At 38.3% G+C, this 19,588-nt stretch overlaps 1 protein-coding gene across 1 annotated transcript in view; it reads left to right on the top strand.

Annotated features, from left to right (window-relative positions):
- Positions 1-6,028, top strand: part of UBL3 (ubiquitin-like 3) — a 77,959-nt gene extending 71,931 nt beyond the window's left edge. Inside the window, exons 3-5 of the mRNA XM_012642143.1 lie at positions 517-603; positions 2,703-2,780; positions 3,101-6,028. Of these exons, the coding sequence (XP_012497597.1) occupies positions 517-603; positions 2,703-2,780; positions 3,101-3,153 (218 nt within the window). The 3' untranslated portion in view covers positions 3,154-6,028. The remainder of the gene's footprint in view (positions 1-516; positions 604-2,702; positions 2,781-3,100) is intronic.
- Positions 6,029-19,588: the final 13,560 nt, after the last annotated feature.

The following is a 19,588-nucleotide window of genomic DNA, read 5'->3' as shown; positions in this document are numbered from 1 at the left end:
AAAAAGACAATAAAATAATAAATCAACATTATTCCAAAGTAAACACTGTTAATTTTTTTTGTTATTCTCAATATCAATATAATAATTCTCTTTAAAATCTTCATTAAGCCTGTTTCTAGCCTTGAATACACATTTTAACAGGTACAGATATTGGAACATTATAATACTCTGTTAATTACTGGTAATTGAAATTAAATTTCAAATGATATTTCTCTAGTAAAGATAGATTTTTCCCAACTCATTTGCTTTAATTTTTTAAACGTCAGGACTACAATTTGGCACATCTTAGTATTTAAGAAGCAAAAACCAGTCTTTTTGCAGCTCTGGCTGTTTATCAAAAATAAGCAAGAACTTAGGCTGCCACGAATGTGTGAGTAGTGACTGTCTCAGTTAGTAGGAAGCTCTAAGGGTCTTTGATGTACGCTCACCAGTTTGGATCTCAATTTTTAAAACAGTGCAGTAGTACTTTTATTATTTGTTGAAATGCACCTAACCAGTTCACTGAATTCTTTTCAGACTGGGAAGAAGAGCAGGTCAGCAGTCCAAATATTCTAAGACTTATTTATCAAGGACGATTTCTACATGGAAATGTCACACTAGGAGGTAATAGTCACCTTTGTGATGGAATTTAATGTCTTTTTCATGGTAGCATTATTTGCTTTAAATGCTAATGTCTTTGAATTTACTAAGAAGGGAAATTCAAACTCTGATTTTTGCCTATTTTTGATATGCCTAATTCTTTACATTTTGTATTCTGTTAAATTTAGCACTATAATTGTTTACTACCTTGTGAAATAAAGTCTATCCAAATATAGGTAGGAATCCATACCTACTATTTTATAAATATAATGTCATTGTACTTCTGGGTGATATAATTTAGATGTAATTTTTAACTTAAAACTGTACACACAAACTAGGAGTTCACGAAAGTTGGTTTTCAAATGTTACATGAAGAGATGTTTTCAATCTGACCCCACCAGATCTAATTGCCAGTCATGTGAGAACAAAAGTGAATGACTGGCACTAGCAGAGCAGCTATATAGTGCAGTGGTTAGAAGAGCAGAGCCTGGGACCAGACCAGCTGAGTTGTATACCAGCTCCACTGTTCACTGGCCGCGTGACCTTGGGCAAGTGACTTACCCAATCTGTATTTCAGTTTTCTCATCAGCAAAATGGAGTGACAATATTTCCTACCTCATAGGTCAGGGAGGGGTAAGTTAGTTTATATATTCAGAATACTTTGAATATATAAACAGTGCTTGGCACATAGCAAACACTTTAATTGTTAGCTATTATTGTTTTTATGTGATTGGAGAAATGTAGCTCAATAGTGCCCCCTTAAGGGCACATTTTCTACCATCAACAGGGTTTGTTTTGTTTTTAGAATATGTATTTCAAATATATTCAAATAATTGGAAATTTATAGGCAAATGAATATATTTGAATATATCTTTGTTTCAATATAGCCTGACTTTTTCCCTCTGAACTTAAGAATGAAATATGTAATATGTTTTTCCTTAAAGGTGGACTTATTTTATTCATTCATTTAGCTTATATTTATTGAATTTTTCTTATATGCCAATACTGTACAGGAAGTTATCCCAAAAATACTCTCTTTTTTTATCATGTGTGTATTTATGGGCCATCATGCTTAATTTGAACATCAGAAGTTAAGAGTTTAGACCAAATAATGGCTGGCCAACTTTTAGTATGATGGAAACCCACCCTGATTATATGAAATAGTACTAGTATTAAAGATAATTAGGACTCTTTAATCTACATGTTAACTACCATCTTATAGTGCAGAATTCAAAAAGCAGGTAGCCGGAGGATTATACTTGCTAAGTAATGATGTTAAGCCTCATTTAAGTTTGTAGTTAGTGAAGAGAAAGTAGTTTGAGGTGTCAGAACTAAAACATCACAGCTATGAAAACAACTCTAGAAGTTAGCTGTACCAGCTGCTTCTAATTTTATATGCAGAATAACAAAGATTTATCATGAAACTTGATGTTTATATTTGGTGTAGTGGTTCATCGATACATGGGTGTGTGTTACAGTCTATGTCTGAAATATTTCATAATAAGTTTTATTGCTTATGAGTGAGAAAAATATTATAAAGACTTGATTAGAAAACAATAATTATTAATAATGCTGAGCCAGTATTTTAAGAAAATTATTTTCTAATTGAAGAGTACACAAGGTTGAGAATAAATGTTTAAAATTAAGCTCGTCATTTCTTCTATTTCTGCATTATAGTAGCCTGCACAATGCAGTAATTTTAGTAGGCAACTGACAAGTAATTAGATATAAAAAGAAATGTCTCTTAATCTAAACTTTACCCTAATCTAGAAAAAATATTCTTTTTAAAAAAGATCTTTTCAATTTTTATTCTTTCCTCCTCTAAAGGTAATCTCTGATATTAACCAATTATGTCTTTTCTCTTACCCTTTTCTTAAATAATATGGATATGTGCATTAAGTTAATGGCCATAGCTGGGAAGAATAATTTTTAAATCATAAAGTTATATCTGACAATATTAATCTAATTTCATTTTGTAAAGGAAGTGCTCTATTTGGTAAGAAGTTTAATCTGTTGAGGAAATCATAAGAAAAGCAATCAGTTTTTAAAATGGTTCCAAACCTGGTTAGTGATTTTAATAGGTTGATATATATGTAACAAATTGTCTTCTACGTTTCGCATAGCATTAAAACTTCCTTTTGGCAAAACAACAGTGATGCATTTGGTGGCCAGGGAGACATTGCCAGAGCCAAACTCTCAAGGTAAGCTGTGCACTGGAGAAGTGTCTCAGTTGAGGCACAAAGACAGACATTCAGAAATGGCTGGGTTTTTCTTGGACATTCTGAGGGAAAGGAAGTTTACATAGTTTATGAATAGAAGTTGTCAAGCAAATAAGCAGACATTTTTATAACATGCTAATATTAAAAGAGCATTTATTATAGCAAATACAAATACTTTTAAAAATGATTTATTTAACAAATACAAATATTAACAAAACCCAAAACTGTTTCTTAGTATAGCCCCTTCTCCCCCCCCAATTCTAGCATTTTTATAAACAAGGCTTTTCTTCATTTTTCCCTAGGTCAGAGAAATCGTGAAAAGACTGGAGAGAGTAATTGTTGTGTAATCCTGTAAACACTGTCTGCTAAGAGTGATGTGATATATAGTCGTTGTGTTTCATGCTGCTGGGACAGAAGAGACCCAACATTGCTTCAGAAACCTTTAAGAACAGTCTGCCTGTAAATCCGTGGAACTGAATTATCACACGAACACTGTCATCTTTTCTCATGAAAGTAAAAAGAACCAAGAACATTTTTCACTATAATTTTTTATTTCTTGTGTTTTTGCTTATGTTGAGCAGTTTTAAAACATATTGGTTTTTCAATGCAGTCAGTCTCCAGGGGAAAAGTTAACAAGTTACCTTTCATAGCAGATACGATTTTGCTGCCGCAAAAATTTTCATCACCAGAACTAACAAGTGTTCCAAATACAATTTGCACTGAAAAAGATTGGCATTATTTTCCTCATCAGCAGAATTTATAACAGTTTATGGTACCCAGAAATACTCATATACAATTCCATACTGGAAGACACTCAGCAATTAATGAAGTTAATTACTGGGCCAACTTTAGAGGAAAAAAATGGAAAAGAAATTAAAATGTTGGGTGAATTCTACCAAAGTCAGCCATGGCGGCTGCATTGGCACAGAATACCAAGTGTGACTATTTTCACTGCAACAAGTGAAAAAACAAAATGTGCCTGTTGTTTAAAGCACTCAGTAGAGGGCTGATGAAACTATTTTTCCTTTAAGACATGCACTCTTGAGTCCTACAGTAGCTGAGTGCTTGTTCAAACAGCACAAGAGGGGTGAGAGTGCGTCTCCTAGCCTTAATGTGGGAGGGGAATTCCAGTTGCTCATAGGCTTTCATTATTGTGCAGAAATATTAGAAAACCTCATTGACTGATCAATTTTGTGTATTTGAATATCAGCAAAGTGAAATTTTCCATAATTGTTGCTCATCTGTAACCATGTCCAGTGTCATGCTTATTCCTTAGAGAGTTCAGATGAATTCTTAACATTAACGAAAAAAAGTCGCCATAGTACTAATTTTGTTTCTTTATATGGCTTGCATTTGGTATCAGTGCTTGCAGTTGTATTAAAATCAAAAGCTGATTTTTACAGCATACTTGATTAAGGATGCCATTCTTTTATTTCATACCAATTTAAAGATTGATATGCTAAAAACAATTTGCACAGTACTAAAGCATGAGTTAGTTTCATCTAAACCTGTAAAAATATGAAAGATTTTATATTTTTTCACTGGGAAGAAATTCTTCCTGGATGAAATTACAAATATGTGTAGAATATATTTAATAAAGGACATATAAAATACCTAACTATAGATCTTAAATATAGATTGGCAAGTAGTGTATAGAACAATATTCCATATAAATAACTTCAGCCTTTATAAAAATAAACAGTTGCAGGCTGACATTATGTTCTCTACTTACTAAGTGTCTATGGCCCTTACAAACATTGAGTGTAAATGGTTTCAAATGATCAGCGTTGTTTAAATGTAATCAGGTGATTTTATTCATTGTTAATGCTTTGATGAAAAGGCTTTATATGCAGTAGATCTACAAAAATATTGTTCATACTGATCACAATTAAATTTGTATAGAGCAGAGTTTTAAAACGAATGTAAATAGCACTAAACATTTTCTTTCTGCAACCTGTACTTATAGATTCTTTCTGTAAACTAAATAAAAACAAATCATAGTGCATTTTGGTGGTAATTTTAAAGGTCTTGATTAGGTCAATACTTGTTTAAGGACTGTCTCATGTTAAAATTGTTGTCTACTTTTATTTCTGAAGCTTTTAAAATTCGTTAAATTAATATTCTACTGTTAGTTTGGGGAGTATTCCCAATGTATCTTTGCTATTTAACCTGGTTAATTTGTGCACAGTTACAACAATGAATAGAATTATGTAGTCTCTGTTATCACTAAAATGTAATATTCGAGAGATGTTAAATATTTATATGTTTTGTTGACCAGCTCAAATGTGAACTCTGTTAGTGTTGACTAAAGAAGAATCTGGTAGTTACTTAATTGGGCAATTAAACAATTTATAGCTCTATTCTTTTGGAAAACAAACTGCTGGTAATTATTTTTAATACCCATTTTAATTCTAATTAGTCTTGATTTTCCAAAGTTAAAGACTATCAGTTAATTCAGATTGAGTTTTTATGATGGTTAAAAATAATTTTCTATTGGTTTTCAATATATTTTTCCGTGTATTCTCACATTATATATTTCCCTTTCACAAGAAATGTAAATCAAGCAATTGCTAAGTGGGATTAGCTGGTTCATCAACAGAGAAAGAATTATGACACTTAATACCTAATATCATAGTTGTACAAAATGAAAAAAAGAATAAAAAGCAGCAAAATTATATACTGAAAACACCAAAAATTTAGATGCCTTAATGTAGTGTATTCATGAAACTCAACTATCCCTTTAAAAATAATCCCTTGGACTGCCTGATGGTTAAAACATTCATCATATCCAAGGCTACTTTTGAAGATCCTGCTGCCAAAAATAGTGGCTCATTTACTTAAAGGTGAGAGCTGCATAGACCCAGTAATGTAAATAAAGCTTGAATTATGAGCCTACGCCCCTGCCCAGCGCTTGGTATCTAACTCATCTCTTTTACCCAAAGTCCTAGAAAAAGTGTTTCTGGACAAGGCAAAGTTTATCTTCTTTATTGAAGCCTCAGCATGTCTCCCTGATCTGAACTATTTGCTTTCTCTTCAAGATAAGTTGTATCTTAACCATGAAAAAATACAGTGTCTAACATTATCATTCACATTAAATGAGGTTTTCTTATAACAAATATTTATCCTTAGTTTTATGAAGTCATCTTGACCAATATTACAATAATTTCTGTTAGCTGATTGTGGTAAACAATGTTTAATGTGAAAAGAAATTAAAACTTTCTTCATCTGTTATATAATATTTTTCTTCTTTTAAGTGACTTCCATTCATAATTTTAATGTCTTTTCCTATTCTTGATCTATTTTTTCTTTTTTCCTTTCTTTGATTATTTTATTATGTTCTTCAGTAAAATTCAACACTGTGCCAGCCTTTATTCTGCAAGTATATTTTACCAAAATCAAAAAGAAGTGATTGATGAAATTTTAGTATGCCTTCGCACCATCTTTATTGGTAACCGTGGCAGGCATTCCAATTTTTTTTCCATTTTTATTTTGTAATATAGTCTCTTGTGAGCCTAACAGAGTGATGGGGGTAGGAGAAGGGCTTGAGAGAACCTATAGTTAAGGTTGAAACAAGGGTCAGACTGCTGGCAAGTGTCCAGGCACTTTCTGTGGCCAAAGCAGGGTGGTCTTGAACGTGAGCAGCAGGCGGTTGGCTGTGACGCCTGGCCCATCCTGCCCCCAGCTATGTGGCGTGCTTTCTTCAGAGGGCTGTAACTTATGTGAAGCTTTTTTACACACCAGGCAAGGGAGGAGGTTGACTTCTGAAAGAGTTTATGAACAGAATTAAGTGAGAAACATCTAATCCTTCCAAGTTTAACCCAGTACTAGAATGTGAAAGCCAATTTCATTTATTATTTTGTGGTCTTTGACAATGATGTCAAATGTATATTATTTTTTATATTATACCTGTTTTTTGAAATCACAACTTTCAAGAAATATAGAGTAGACAAGTAAACTAACATTTGGGAAAAGGGAATGTCAATCTCTTTCATAGGATTCAACCATTAAGAAAGGAGTTGGATAAATACACACATTTTCTACAATGGCTCTGGAAGTGATTTGTTTTTAAAAGTCTTAGGCAGAGGGTCTAACTGATTTTAGAATGTAGTTATTACCCATTCAGACATTATTTAGTATCTGGCTTTTGCCTACTACAAATATTCCTTGAAGCTTAATTGATGTAAGGGCAGTCTACAATACAGTGGGAGAAACTTTGATGTGGTTAAATAATACGAGGAAGCCACAGAATCCAGAGGGCATCTACCGGCCATGGGCAGAGCTGGACACAAGGTTCCTTTTAGACATTATGGAGAGGAGTACAATGTGGGGACTTGTTCAGTTCTCAGATGTTTGCCAAAGAAGACAGTTTTTCCCCGCATTCTGGAGACTGGCTCCCTCATGGTCCCCTTCCTTAGCACATGGTTTTTTTCCCTGGAGCCATTCCTAAAACTGAATTCTACTCATTAGTGTGCCATCTCCCCCAGAATCTGATCATTTTAACACATCTCCATGTTGACTGACACTGTTTTCGGTGTTTAGATTTCAGAGTTTAGATTTCAGAACAGCTGGGCTTTGGAGTCAAGCCTGACTTTGCCCTGGGTGATTCTGAACAAGTTACTTAATATTTGAGCTTCAGTCTTTTCATGTATAAAATAAAAATAATACCAATTTTGGCGGGTTGTTGTTAGGTTTATTTTTAAATAAATACTTAGAGCACTGCTTTGCCCAGGAACTCATATGACCAACTAGCAAACCTGCCAAAAGGTTTTATATTGGAAATAAAGAGCTAGGCATCAACGTGTACTCTCAATTTCTCTGGCCTTACAAAAAGGCCAGAGAAATATGTGGATGATTTTACGCTCAAAGACATTTAAAAGGAAGCTAACAGTAATTGGGGTGATCTCAAAAATAAGTTGTGGAATAGAAGAAAAATAGAGAACCCAGTAATTTACCAATAAGTCGTGGCCTCAGATGTCTGTATACAGAGTACCAGGTGTGCCAGGTTATAGAGCTTGGACAAAAACAGAACAGGACGCGTTAACATGGGAACATCAATCTGTCAAAATTTGAGATGGGATTTGTTACTAGGGTACAGTATATACATTGTTCAAAAACATAGATCTAATACAGGCGGGAAACAGCATTGTGTCAAGAAGACACATAAGGAACTTCATAGACCTAAGCAGGGAAATAATCTGAATGATGAAAAAACAGAAATAAAATAGTGGGATTATTCTGTACATTTCTTCAGATTAAGGCTATCAGTTTCTGTTCTGAATCTGCAACAGGACGGCGCTGAGGCCAGATACTGAAGTGATGCAGTAGTCTGATTACACAGGCCCTTGCTGGGGCCTTATTTGCTAAGAAAGTCTGATTTACTCTTGACTTGCTGCCAATGCCATCCAGTTAAGTTAACAGAAGTAACAACACTGCTTCTCTGGGATTCATTTCAGCCCAGAGGGAAAGAATGATTCCAGTGGAAATGTTGGGAGCCAGCAGAGAAAATAGGTGTGGCCTCAGATTTTTGTAATAATAAAATGAATTAAGGCAGACACTGGTGGTTATTTCTCCAGCCTGCCCATTCTTTCTTGCTGGCTGACTGACTGGGCGGGGAGGAGACTGTTTGCCCTTCCCCCTGTGGCTCCGGGAAGCATGACCTTATCCCAGCCCCAGGGGTGAGGCCCATTCCCTTTGGTGTGATGGGTTTAGGCGTGGCCCTGGGACCCAATCCTGGCATTAGATTTGAGGAAACTCTGCCAGGGTATTTCTGGGGAAAGTTCTTTCACTCCCAAGGAGGCTATGCAAGAGACTCTTTTTGCCTCTGCTCGTTATTTTGTGTGGATGTGATATTGAAACTGCTAGAGCCACCCGGGGCCCCAGATGGGAGTTAGCCAGAGGGCAAAGCCAGCACGCTGAAGTTGCAGAGTAGAGGGACAGGAATGAACCTGCCCCTGAGCAGCTGCTGATTCTGCCCAGTGTGAAGCCCCGATGCTTTAGACTTGACAGGCGATCTAGTCTCTTCATTGGCGTTTCTTCCTTCTTCCAGTCAAGAGCATGATATACATAGAAGGGAGCGCTAGGCATCGACATCTACTGCAAACTTGATGAAATTAGCTCACAAAAAGATCAGAGAAAATATGAAGATGGTTCTGTGTGTTCAGATCTCTCAAAAATCGATCTTTGGCTGTATAGTCACAAATTATCTTGACGATGAAGCGAAAAGAGACATCTAAAGAGACCATTGTGGCTACAAGTCAGCTCTCCGGTCTCGTAACTTTAAAAGACATGAGCAGAAAATGGGAGTTTGGATATATAAATCAAGAATGAATATAATAAATGTTAAACACCTCTGAAAATAATGTTGGAAAGACTTGGGATGAACTGGAGTTGGTAGAAAATAATAAAAAGTCCATGTTTGCCGTGGTCAGAAAGAAGGCAGGGATACACCGCTGGTTCTCAACCCTGGCCGGACATTAGAATTACCTGGAGAGCTTCACTTTTTAAATTTTTTACTTTCTAATATTGATGCCTGGGCCTCACACCAGCCGAATTAAATCTGAACACTTGTGGCTTGGAGCAGATGTCTTAGTTTTTGCAGATGACCCAAAGCAGCACCACTTAAGTACCAAGAATACAAGGGAATACAGCGGAAAGATGGGAATAAGGATAGTTTCAATGGAGCTGGAAACCAAGTGAGATGACAACAGGAAGCCGGTGCCCAGCTACTTTGGAGTCAAGTTGCCAGACCCAGTTGTTATATTTCAGAACTCTAAAGGAACTTGTGCACTGAGTAACACTGTCCTGTGCCCCCTTCCCGGGGTCATTGTCAGAGCAGGGAGACCCCCCAACCTCACCACCATCATCTGCTCTGAGACCACGAGAAACCTCAGACAACCAGGTCACCTCTCCGTGTCCTCGCTGGAGGCCTCATATGGCCCCAGCATGTCTATTTTTCTGCTCGCATTTTCTGTCACACACCCTCCCCATTCCAGAAACCCTTCACTGTGCCTCTGCAACTCCGGCCCCTCCAGAAGCCGCCCATATTGCCTCGACCTCTTCTCTGAAATTTCCTTTCACTTTCTTTCTCTGATCCCTAACTCTCCCCTGAACGTACTACCTCCCCTGCAGTCCTGGGAGTATTATATTCTTTAAAACTATCATTTAATGAACGCTTACCTGGTGACAAGCATCGTCCTATGGTCATGACATAGGCTCATTTTACAGATGATAAAACAGGCCCAGAGAGGCACTGTTTATTTTTTGAACATAGAAGATTCATTTTTTTTTTTTTGTATTTTGCAAAACCCATTTCATGCCAAAGAAGGGTTCATTTTCCCAGGCAAAAACTATTAAAAATATGCCTTATTGGTTTTTTTCTGCTTTTAAAATTGATATTTTTCCATTGTGGGCATCTCATAATTACGGAAAATTATGAGGAAAAAAATGAATCCCACTATCCGGAACTAATTCTTAATTCTGGATTCTCTTACCTTGGTGAATTACTGCTCATCCTCTCTGTTAATGTTTATTCATATGATTACATATCACAAGCATGCCACCAGAATATCGTCTTCTTTGAAAACACATCTGTTCATAGCCATATAATATTCCATTTTGTAGGCATACCATTTTCATTTATTCATTTATTGTTTAATGTTAAAACCACAATGGACTAGCACTACATCCCTGCCAGAATGGCTAAAATTAAAAGCATTGATGATACCAAGTATTAGCAAGAATGTCGAGCAACTGAAATGCTCATATATAAATGCTCATTGTAAATTGAACAATCATTTTCAAAACTTTTGCAGTATCTAGCAAAGCTAAAAATATATATACCCTCTGATTCAGCAATCATACCCCTGCATAAATATCCAATAGAAAACAATGTGTGTGCCCATAAGAGAAATGCACAAGAATCTTTATAACCACTTTATTCATAAACCAGAAGCAACCCAATGTCTGTCAATAATAGAATGGACTTTAAATTGTGGTATATTCATACAATGAAATATCATAAAGCAATGTCAAACACACTACCACTACATGCAACAACAACATCAAGGGAAGAAGACAAGCATGAAGAATAAATACTGTATCAGCTCATTTAAATAAAGTTCATAAACTAGTCTATGATGATAGAAGCCAGAATAATGGATATCCTTTAGGGGGGTGCTGATTAACTAGGAGAGAGAATAAGGGGGGCTTCTGGGGTGCTGTATGTATTACTGTACGTAATTTCTGGATATAAGTTAGATCACAATACAAAGCAAAGAGAAAGAAAAAAATAACATCTACCACGTGCCAGGGAATATACAAGACACTAGGGATACAACGGCAGTAGTTCAGGCCACCTCTGAGGTTTCTGTATTTCAACCATTTGCCTAATTTTGAACGTTTAGGCTATTTCGAATATTTCCACACATAAATCAATGGAAGAAATTGTTAAGGAAAATATCAAATGCTTGCCTCTATGAAGAACGTAAATCTCAAAAATTTTCCCAACTTTGAAAAATTCCAAACCTGTAGAAAAGTTGTCAAAATAGTCTATTGCAGACATACATCCTTCATCTATATATTCGCCATTTGTTAACATTTTGCCGTGTTTGTTCCCTATATACTCATACAGAGATAGCCATAATGTGCTAGAGCCAGAGAATTTGGGGGAAAGAACTGAATTTTTTGGAAGTACAGATCTCATGACACTTCAGCCCTACACACTACAGCATATATCTTCTAAGAATAAGGACCTTCCTTCCCTCTCGCTTCACATTCAGGAAATTTAACATGGATTCAAAGCACATTATCTAGGACACAGCCAATATTGAATTTTTCCCAATTGTCTCAATAATGCCCTTTAAACTATTTGTTCCCCCACCCCACATCTAGGATCCAATCAAGTACCATCCATTTCATTTGTCACATCTTCAGTCTTCTTTCACCCGGAGGATCCCCGAAGGTGTTTTTGGTTTTTTGTTTTCGGTCTTTCAGGACACTGGCATATCTGAACGGTCCAGGCCGGTCGTTTTGCAGCCGCCTGCGAGACCGTGAGTCTCTGCTTCCACGTCCCGCGCTCCGAGCTGCTCGCCGCCAGGGCACCGCTGCCCACCGCCGCTCCGCCCCCGCGTGGCCGGGCGTGGCCGTCCCCTCCCTGTAGGCAGGCGCTGACCCCACGCCACTCCGCTCCTCTTCGAGCTCTTGGTTCACCATCGCTCCCTCTCTCCAACTCGACTTTTTAAATTATTGGTGGTTTCACAAGCGTTACCTTTTCTTACCTTACCTGCCTCCACCGTTCACTCCCATTTTTATACTCTAGATCTTTTCATTCCCAACAAGAGTAACGGCAACACGGTCACAGGGTCCAACCTCCGCCTCCCGTTTCTCCACATCTACGGTCCCCAGCCCGGGCTCAGAGCTCCCCCCACCCCAACCCCGTCTCTGGAAAAACTGTCTTCCAGGAAACTTAGGCAGGGGCGGCTCACAGCAGGAGGCGAGCGAGCAAAGCCTCGTCTGTGTTTGCAGCCACTCCCCATCGCTCGCATCACCGGCTGAGCTTTGCCTCTCCCCACCCACCCCGTCCGTGGAAAAACTGTCTTCCATGGAACCGGTCCCTGGTGCCAAAAAGGTTGGGGACTGCTGCTAGCAGCCCAAAGCCAGCGATACCCCACCCTCGCCTCGGTCTGAGGTCGGTCCGTCCATCCTACCATCTTGGCTCCCTCCTGAGACCTCCGGTCTGCCGCCAGCCCTTCAAGTGGCACCTTAGATCCCATTCCCGCTGCCTGCTCAAAGACGTTTAGCAATTCTCCATCTCACATGTGTCATTCATTTTTTCCCCTTCTACTGTGTATCTCCTCTAGCATATAAACATGTCATTGCTCCAAATAAATAAATAATACTCTCCATTGACATTTGTAGCTGTCACTTCTTTTAAATCAGTTTTGTTGCCGTAAAATTTACATACAATAAAATGCACCTATTTTAATTTTAAGTATATGATTCAGTGATGTTTGCATCCTTGTAACCACTACTGCAGTTAAATTGCTGCTCATATTTTCTATTTTGTCATGCTTCAATCTTGGGTATAGTGTCTTTCAAGAAATGTATCCCTTTCATCCAAATTGGCATAAGGTTGTGAATAATATTTCCTTGTTTTTTTTTTTTTTTTTTTTTTGAGACAGAGTCTGGCTCTGTTGCCCGGGCTAGAGTGCCGTGGCATCAGCCTAGTTCACAGCAACCTCCAACTCCCGGGCTCAAGCGATCCTCCTGCCTCAGCCTCCCAAGTAGCTGGGACTACAGGCATGTGGCACCATGCCCAGCTAATTTTTTCCACATATATTTTTTTTAGTTGTCCAGATCATTTCTTTCTACTTTTTAGTAGAGATGGGGTCTCGCTCTTGTTCAGGCTGGTCTCAAACTCCTGACCTTGAGCCATCCGTCCGCCTCGGCCTCCCAGAGTGCTAGGATTACAGGTGTGAGCCACCGTGCCCGGCCCTTTGTTATCCTTTTAATGTCCATAGGATCTGTAGCAATATCACTTTTTTTCATTCCTAGTACAGGTAATTCATGTCCCCCCCACCACCACCCTCTCTCTTTTCCCCCCAGTGCAGCTAGAGCCTTGTTGATTTTATTGCTCTCAAAGAAATAGCATTTTGTTTTCATTGTTCTTTGTTTTAATTTTATAATCATTTTCTATTTCATTGATCTTCACTCCTATTTTTATTATCTCTTTCTCTCTATTATTATTTTAATGTGCTTTTTCTTTTTCCAGCCTCTTGAGACAGAAGCTTAGATTGTTTTCCTTCTAATTTAAGTATTTAAAGCATAATTTCTCCTCTAAGTACTATTTAAGCTACATCCCACAAACTTTTCTATGTTGTGTTCTCATTTTCATTCAGTTAAAAAAAATCTAATTTTCCTTGTGATTTCTATTCATGGGTTATTTAACAATATATGGTTTATTTCCAAGTAGGAATTTTTCAGGTATATTTTAATTATTGATTCCAATTTAATTCCACTGGAGACTGAAAACAACCTCTGTATGATTCCAATTCTTTTAAACACATTGAAGCCTGCTTCATGGCCCAACACAATACAGGGTTTATACTGGTGAGAATTCTGTGTGCCCTTTAATAGAATGTGTCTTCTGGACAGAAAGTATATCCTGCTATTCCTAGGTGTAGTGTTCTATAAATCTCAATTAGGTCAAATTTGTTGATAGTGTTGCTCAGGTCTTACTGATTTTCTGTTTGCTTGTTCTATCTGTTGGATACTACTGAGAGAACTATTAAAATCTCCAGCTATAAATCTGGATTTGTCTAATTCTCCTTTCCGTTCTGTCAATTTTTGCTTCATGCATTTGAAGGTGTATAATTAGGGGCATAGACAGTCGGGATTGCTAGATTTCTTTGATCCTTTTATCATTACAAAATTTTCCTCTTTATTACTTGTCCTAAATTCTATTTTTTTCTGATACTAATATCACCACTTTAGCTTTCTAATGACTATAGCTCACTTTCCATCTCTTTATTTTTAACCTATTTGTGCCTTTAAAGTGTGTTTCTTATATACTACAAGTAATAGGCTTTTGCTTTTTTTTTTTCAATCTAGTCAATCTCTACCTTTTAACCGGGGTGCTTATACAATTTACATTTAATGGAACTATGGACATATAGGTTGAAAGTCTTGGCATTGTGAAAAGCCAATTGTGACAAACTAGGGTTTGTCTCACCTGTTCTTTGTTTAATTTTCTCTTCTTTTTCTGACTCTTTCTGGATCAAGTGTTTTTAATTTTATCTCCACAATTGGCTTAGTAGCTATGCTGTCTTATTTCTTTAAGCAGCTATTCTAGGGTTTACAATATACATCTCTAGTTTATCACAGTCTATCTGCAAATAACATTATACTGTTAATAATTCACATGTAATTCTTCCATTGTCCTGCTTCTTTTGTGCTATTGTGCCATAAGTTTTATCTTTATATGTTATAAATCTCAAAGTATATTGTTATAATTATTGTTTTAAACAGCCAATTCTCTTCTGAAGAAATTTAAAAATGCCTTTTGAAAATGCTTTTATATTTACTCATGTATTTTACCAGTTCTAAAACTCTACATTACTTTGCATAAATACGACTTTATAACTGATATCATTTTCCTTTAGTCTTTTGTCTTTCTAGAATATCCTTCCTTGAAACAATAAAAAAAAAAGTTAATGATGTTATGTTGGTCTCAGCATTTTTTGGTATTGAAATGAAATCCAAATAATCAGCAAGTCCCTGGAATACATGATCTGATCAAAGGAGAGAGAGCAGTGTTTTAAAACTGATGTTAGGCTCAGTATGACCAAATATTGTTGAATGACTGCCTGAAAGCAAGTTCTATCTCAGACTTAATGAACAGAACAATAAGTCTCAGAATATGAACAATAATACTATGCTTCAATTTTATCAGACCACATGGAATGCTGTGTTCAGTTCTAGGTTCCGCATGTCAAGATTCATCGACACACCTGAGTATGTTCAAAGATGACCAAGTAGGACGATGAAAGATCTAGAAATGATGCCATGGGTGGGGCCATCACAGGAAGTTAAGATATTTAATCCCCATAGAAAGAGAAGAAACTGATAGCTGCCTTCAAATATTTGAAGGACTGTTATTGAGAAAAGGCATTTTACCTATTGGGAGTTGCTGCTTTTGTCAGAACAGAACGAATGGGTAGAATTTGCAAGCAGGTAAATTTTGATTCAGTTTGGCTCAGGACTGTGCAAAACTGAAAGGTACCATTTTTGAATAGTGAGTTTGCATCACAGGAAGTGCTCCCCAGAAGCTGTCAGAAAGCACAGTGCCCTGCCTTACAGGGAGCATGGAGAGGAGAGTGCTGCGTTGGTGTAAGGACGCAACCGGTAACATCTGAGCTCTTTTCCAAATCGGAGTCCATTCCTCCTTCAACGCTCTGTTCCTTTCTGCCTGTCTTCCCTGTGTCAGTGTCATTTTCCTGCCTATACACACCCCTATTTTCACTTTCAGGCAGTCCATCCCTGCCATGTTCCCTCTAGTATGTTCTTTCTTGCCAACCGAGGATCATCTTGGGACTTCTACTTAATTACAAAGACTTCCTTACATCATCAGTTTCTCCAAAGAACCACTTTCATGTTTTAACTAAAGTGAGACCACCCCTTAGTGTATTTGTCTCAGCCAAGTTCCATATAGAACATAGGCTTCAGCAAAGCTCACAGCTGAAGCTTTACTGGGAGTCTCATCCCAGAGCAATAGGAGTGAGATTAAAAAAGGAAGTGAGGCAGGAAAAGAGGGAGAGCAAGTATAAGGTAGTGTGTTAGAAACTGGCCACAGTTTCAAAACAAAGCGCCTCCAGCCTCCCCTTTTCCCCTCCCACTTAACATGCTAATCTTTATTTATTTATTTTTTTTTTTTGAGAAGAGGTCTTGTTTATGTTGCCCAGACTGGTCTCAAACTCCTGGGCTCAAGTGGGTGGTCCTCCTTGCTCAGCCTCCCGAGTAGCTGAGACTACAGTCACGCACCACTGCACCCATTGGCCCTTTTCCACTTTCAAAGACCCAGCTGAAATACATTGAGCCCACCTGGATAATCCAGGCTAAACTTCCTATTTTAAGGTCAGCTGATTAGCAACCTTAATCCCATCTGCAATCTCAATCCCTCTTTGCCATATACTGGAACATAGTCACCGGTTCCAGGGATTAGAATGTGCACATCTTAGGAGGGCCATCATTCTGCCTACCACAAGACCAAACCTTGCATTCTTGACATTTATGAAAATAAAATAGATTCCAAACCCTCTTATTACTTTTCAGAAGACAGCAGGATATTGTAGAAATAACTTAAATTAGATGCGTATCTACCTTGAATCCTGGCTTCACAACCAACCAGCCAGGTACACTCAGGTAAGGTACATAGACTCCCCCGCTTATAAAATGAGAAAGATGCTATTTCTGTTACCAGGTTGCTGGAGATGAGGTGGCACGATGTGCCCAGAGAGCTTAATACTGGCTTGTTCCCAGTGAACATCTGTCCTCACCAGAAGCTTCCTGAGTCCCAGGGATCCTTTTATAAAAAAACTGCCTCCCGGTAGGGTAGAACTTTTCTCAATTGATTTTCCCTGCATTTCTCAATCTCCATTTTATTCAGATACTTTTCCCTTATTACAGTCCACAAATATTTCTTACACTTTATGTGCAACTTCCCTCCTTTTACTTTCTAACTCATTGGTTTGAATCATATTTTACCTTATTCTTTTCCAGATTTTTCTCCTTTGCCTTTTTTAAAGAAAACATTTATTGACCCTTCAAACTCCTAGAAGACAAGATGGAACTTTAAACTTCTCCTGCCCACTCTTCCCTTTTTTCTTTAATTATAAAACAGAAATATAAACACCTCTCCCCAATGGAAAGCTTGAGTTTTGTATTTTCCAGTCCTCTTTCTCTGAGGGACAAATAAATTAATATTCCATTTAACGTAGCTGTTCTTCATCCAGTTGTCAGGAGTCAGCCACAGAGAAATATTCTGGAAGGAAAACATATGGACCAGGCTCCCTCAAAAGGCTGGGTCCTTAAATTCCATGGCTTTGCTTTATTCTTACTTTCACCCAGTTTTGCTGAATTCAATTTTAGAATATAGTTTTCTCAAAAGATTTCAAGGTGGTAATCATGGTTTTGGGCACTTTGATTCCTGTTTTTAGGTGTGTTTTCCCAGTCCGCTGTGTTGATTCATCCCCAGCCCCTAAGTCTGACGGTAGTCCGTGCACACAACAGTGAGTGCAGAGGATCCGTGTTTCCAAAAGCAGCTCCCTCCACCTCCTAAGCACATAAGCTAGTTTCCCTCTTAATGTTATTTCACTGTCTCCTCCTCATGTTGGATCAGAAAACTGGGCACAGGCATGACTTAGGAAGCTATGCATGATGGTTAATTTTATGTGTCAACTTGACTGGGTCACAGGGTGCCCAGATATTTGATCAAACATTATTATGAGTGTTTCTTGTTGGGGTGTTTTGAATGAATTAGTGTTTGAATTGGTCAATTAAGTAGAGTGTCCCCCCTAATGTGGGTGGGCCTCATCCAATCTGTTGAAAGCCTAAATAGCACAAAAAGGCAGACTCTCCCTGGAGTAAGAGAGAATTCTTTTTGCCTGACTTCAGCTTTTCCCTGCTTTTGGACTCAAACTGAAACATCAGCTCTTCCTGGGTCTCTTCCCTCCAGCATTTGGACTGAAACTACACCATTAGCTCTCTGGGAGCTGCAGCTTGCCAACTCATCCTGCAGGTCTTGGGACTTGCCAGCCTCCATAGTCACGTGAGCCAATTCCTTGTAATAAATCTCTCTCTCCCCCCCACACCTTCTCTCTCTATATATGTCTTAATTGTTATGCATTTCCAGAGAACCCTGACTAACCACTATGCACCTCAGAATTCTCAAGAAGTGTCAAATACTCAGCAACATGGAGACAGGGGAGGTCTCTTGCCATTATAGCTCCCAGGAATATGACATCTTTAGAGATCTTATCTCACACCTCTTGCCTGTTTGGTTTTCTGGCTTTGCCTCCCCCTTTCCTTACCAGCTCTGGGCTTTGATAGGTCTGCGTATTATTGTAGAATGTCTATGGGATTCTTACGTTCCCTGACAGCAGTGGTTCAGCTATGTTACTAGAATGTGCGGCAACCCTGTCCAATAAGTCCCTTAGCAAAACATGATTGACTGCTACCTGTTCTGGGCATTAGGTGAACCGCCAGGGATTCTGAGTCAAGTGAAGTAATCCCTGCCCTCAAAAAGCCTGTGGTCTTGCAGGTGAAGATGGCAGCAGAACGTATACACCAGTAGTCGTGATGTAACCTGACAAACAGGATGGTGTGTGCACAAGGTATCACAAAAACACCACGGGTGGGTACCCAACCCCAAACAAGGAAATCAGGAATGGCTTTCAGAAGATGATATCCAAGTGAAATCCTCAAAAATTTGTAGGACTTGTACATCAGTGTTCATAGCAGCATTATTCAAGAGGTAGAAATGACCCAAATGTCCATCCCCAGGTGAACTGGTGAACAAAATGTGGTATAGATATGCAGTGGAATATCAGTCAGCTTAAAAGGAAGGAAATTCTGTTACATGCTATAAAATGGATGAACCTGGAAAGCATTATGCTACGTTAAATAAACCAGATGCGGAAGCACAAACACTGTACGATCCCACTCCTAAGAGGTACCTGGAATAGGTAGATTCATAGAGACAGAAGGCAGAATGGCGGTGGCCAGGGCTAAGGAGGGGAGGTGCGGGGAGGTGCTGTTCAAAGGGCAGAGAGTTTCAGTTTGGGATGATAAAAATTCTGGAAATTGAAAGTGCTGATGGTTGTACAACACTGTGAATGTACTCAGTGCCCCTGCATTCATTGTACACTTAAAAATGATTAAAATGATAAATTTTGTGTTATATGTATTTTACTACACTAAAAATAATAAATTTTTAAAACAACGATGAGTAGACATTAACCAGGAGAAGGAGCAGGGTGGCCAGGTGGGTGGGGCAGGGGTGGTGCAAAGAGAACCACAGAGGCCGGGGTGGGAGAGCGTGCGCCGGCCGGGAAATGGCGAGAGCATGGAAACCCGACGTTGGGCAGGAGTGAAGAGAATTGAGGCTGAAAAAGGAAGCAGGGAGTATGACACGAAGGATCTTGGAAGTCCTGCCAGGGCCTTTAAGTCTGGACTTTTTTCAAAGGCAACTGCACAGGTGAGTCTCATCCACGTCCCCATCACCCGAAACGAACTCT

This window comes from Propithecus coquereli, unplaced genomic scaffold, assembly GCF_000956105.1.
Source record: "Propithecus coquereli isolate 6110/MARCELLA unplaced genomic scaffold, Pcoq_1.0 Scaffold175, whole genome shotgun sequence".
Taxonomy (NCBI): domain Eukaryota; kingdom Metazoa; phylum Chordata; class Mammalia; order Primates; family Indriidae; genus Propithecus; species Propithecus coquereli.
This window is presented reverse-complemented; position numbering and strand designations above follow the sequence as displayed.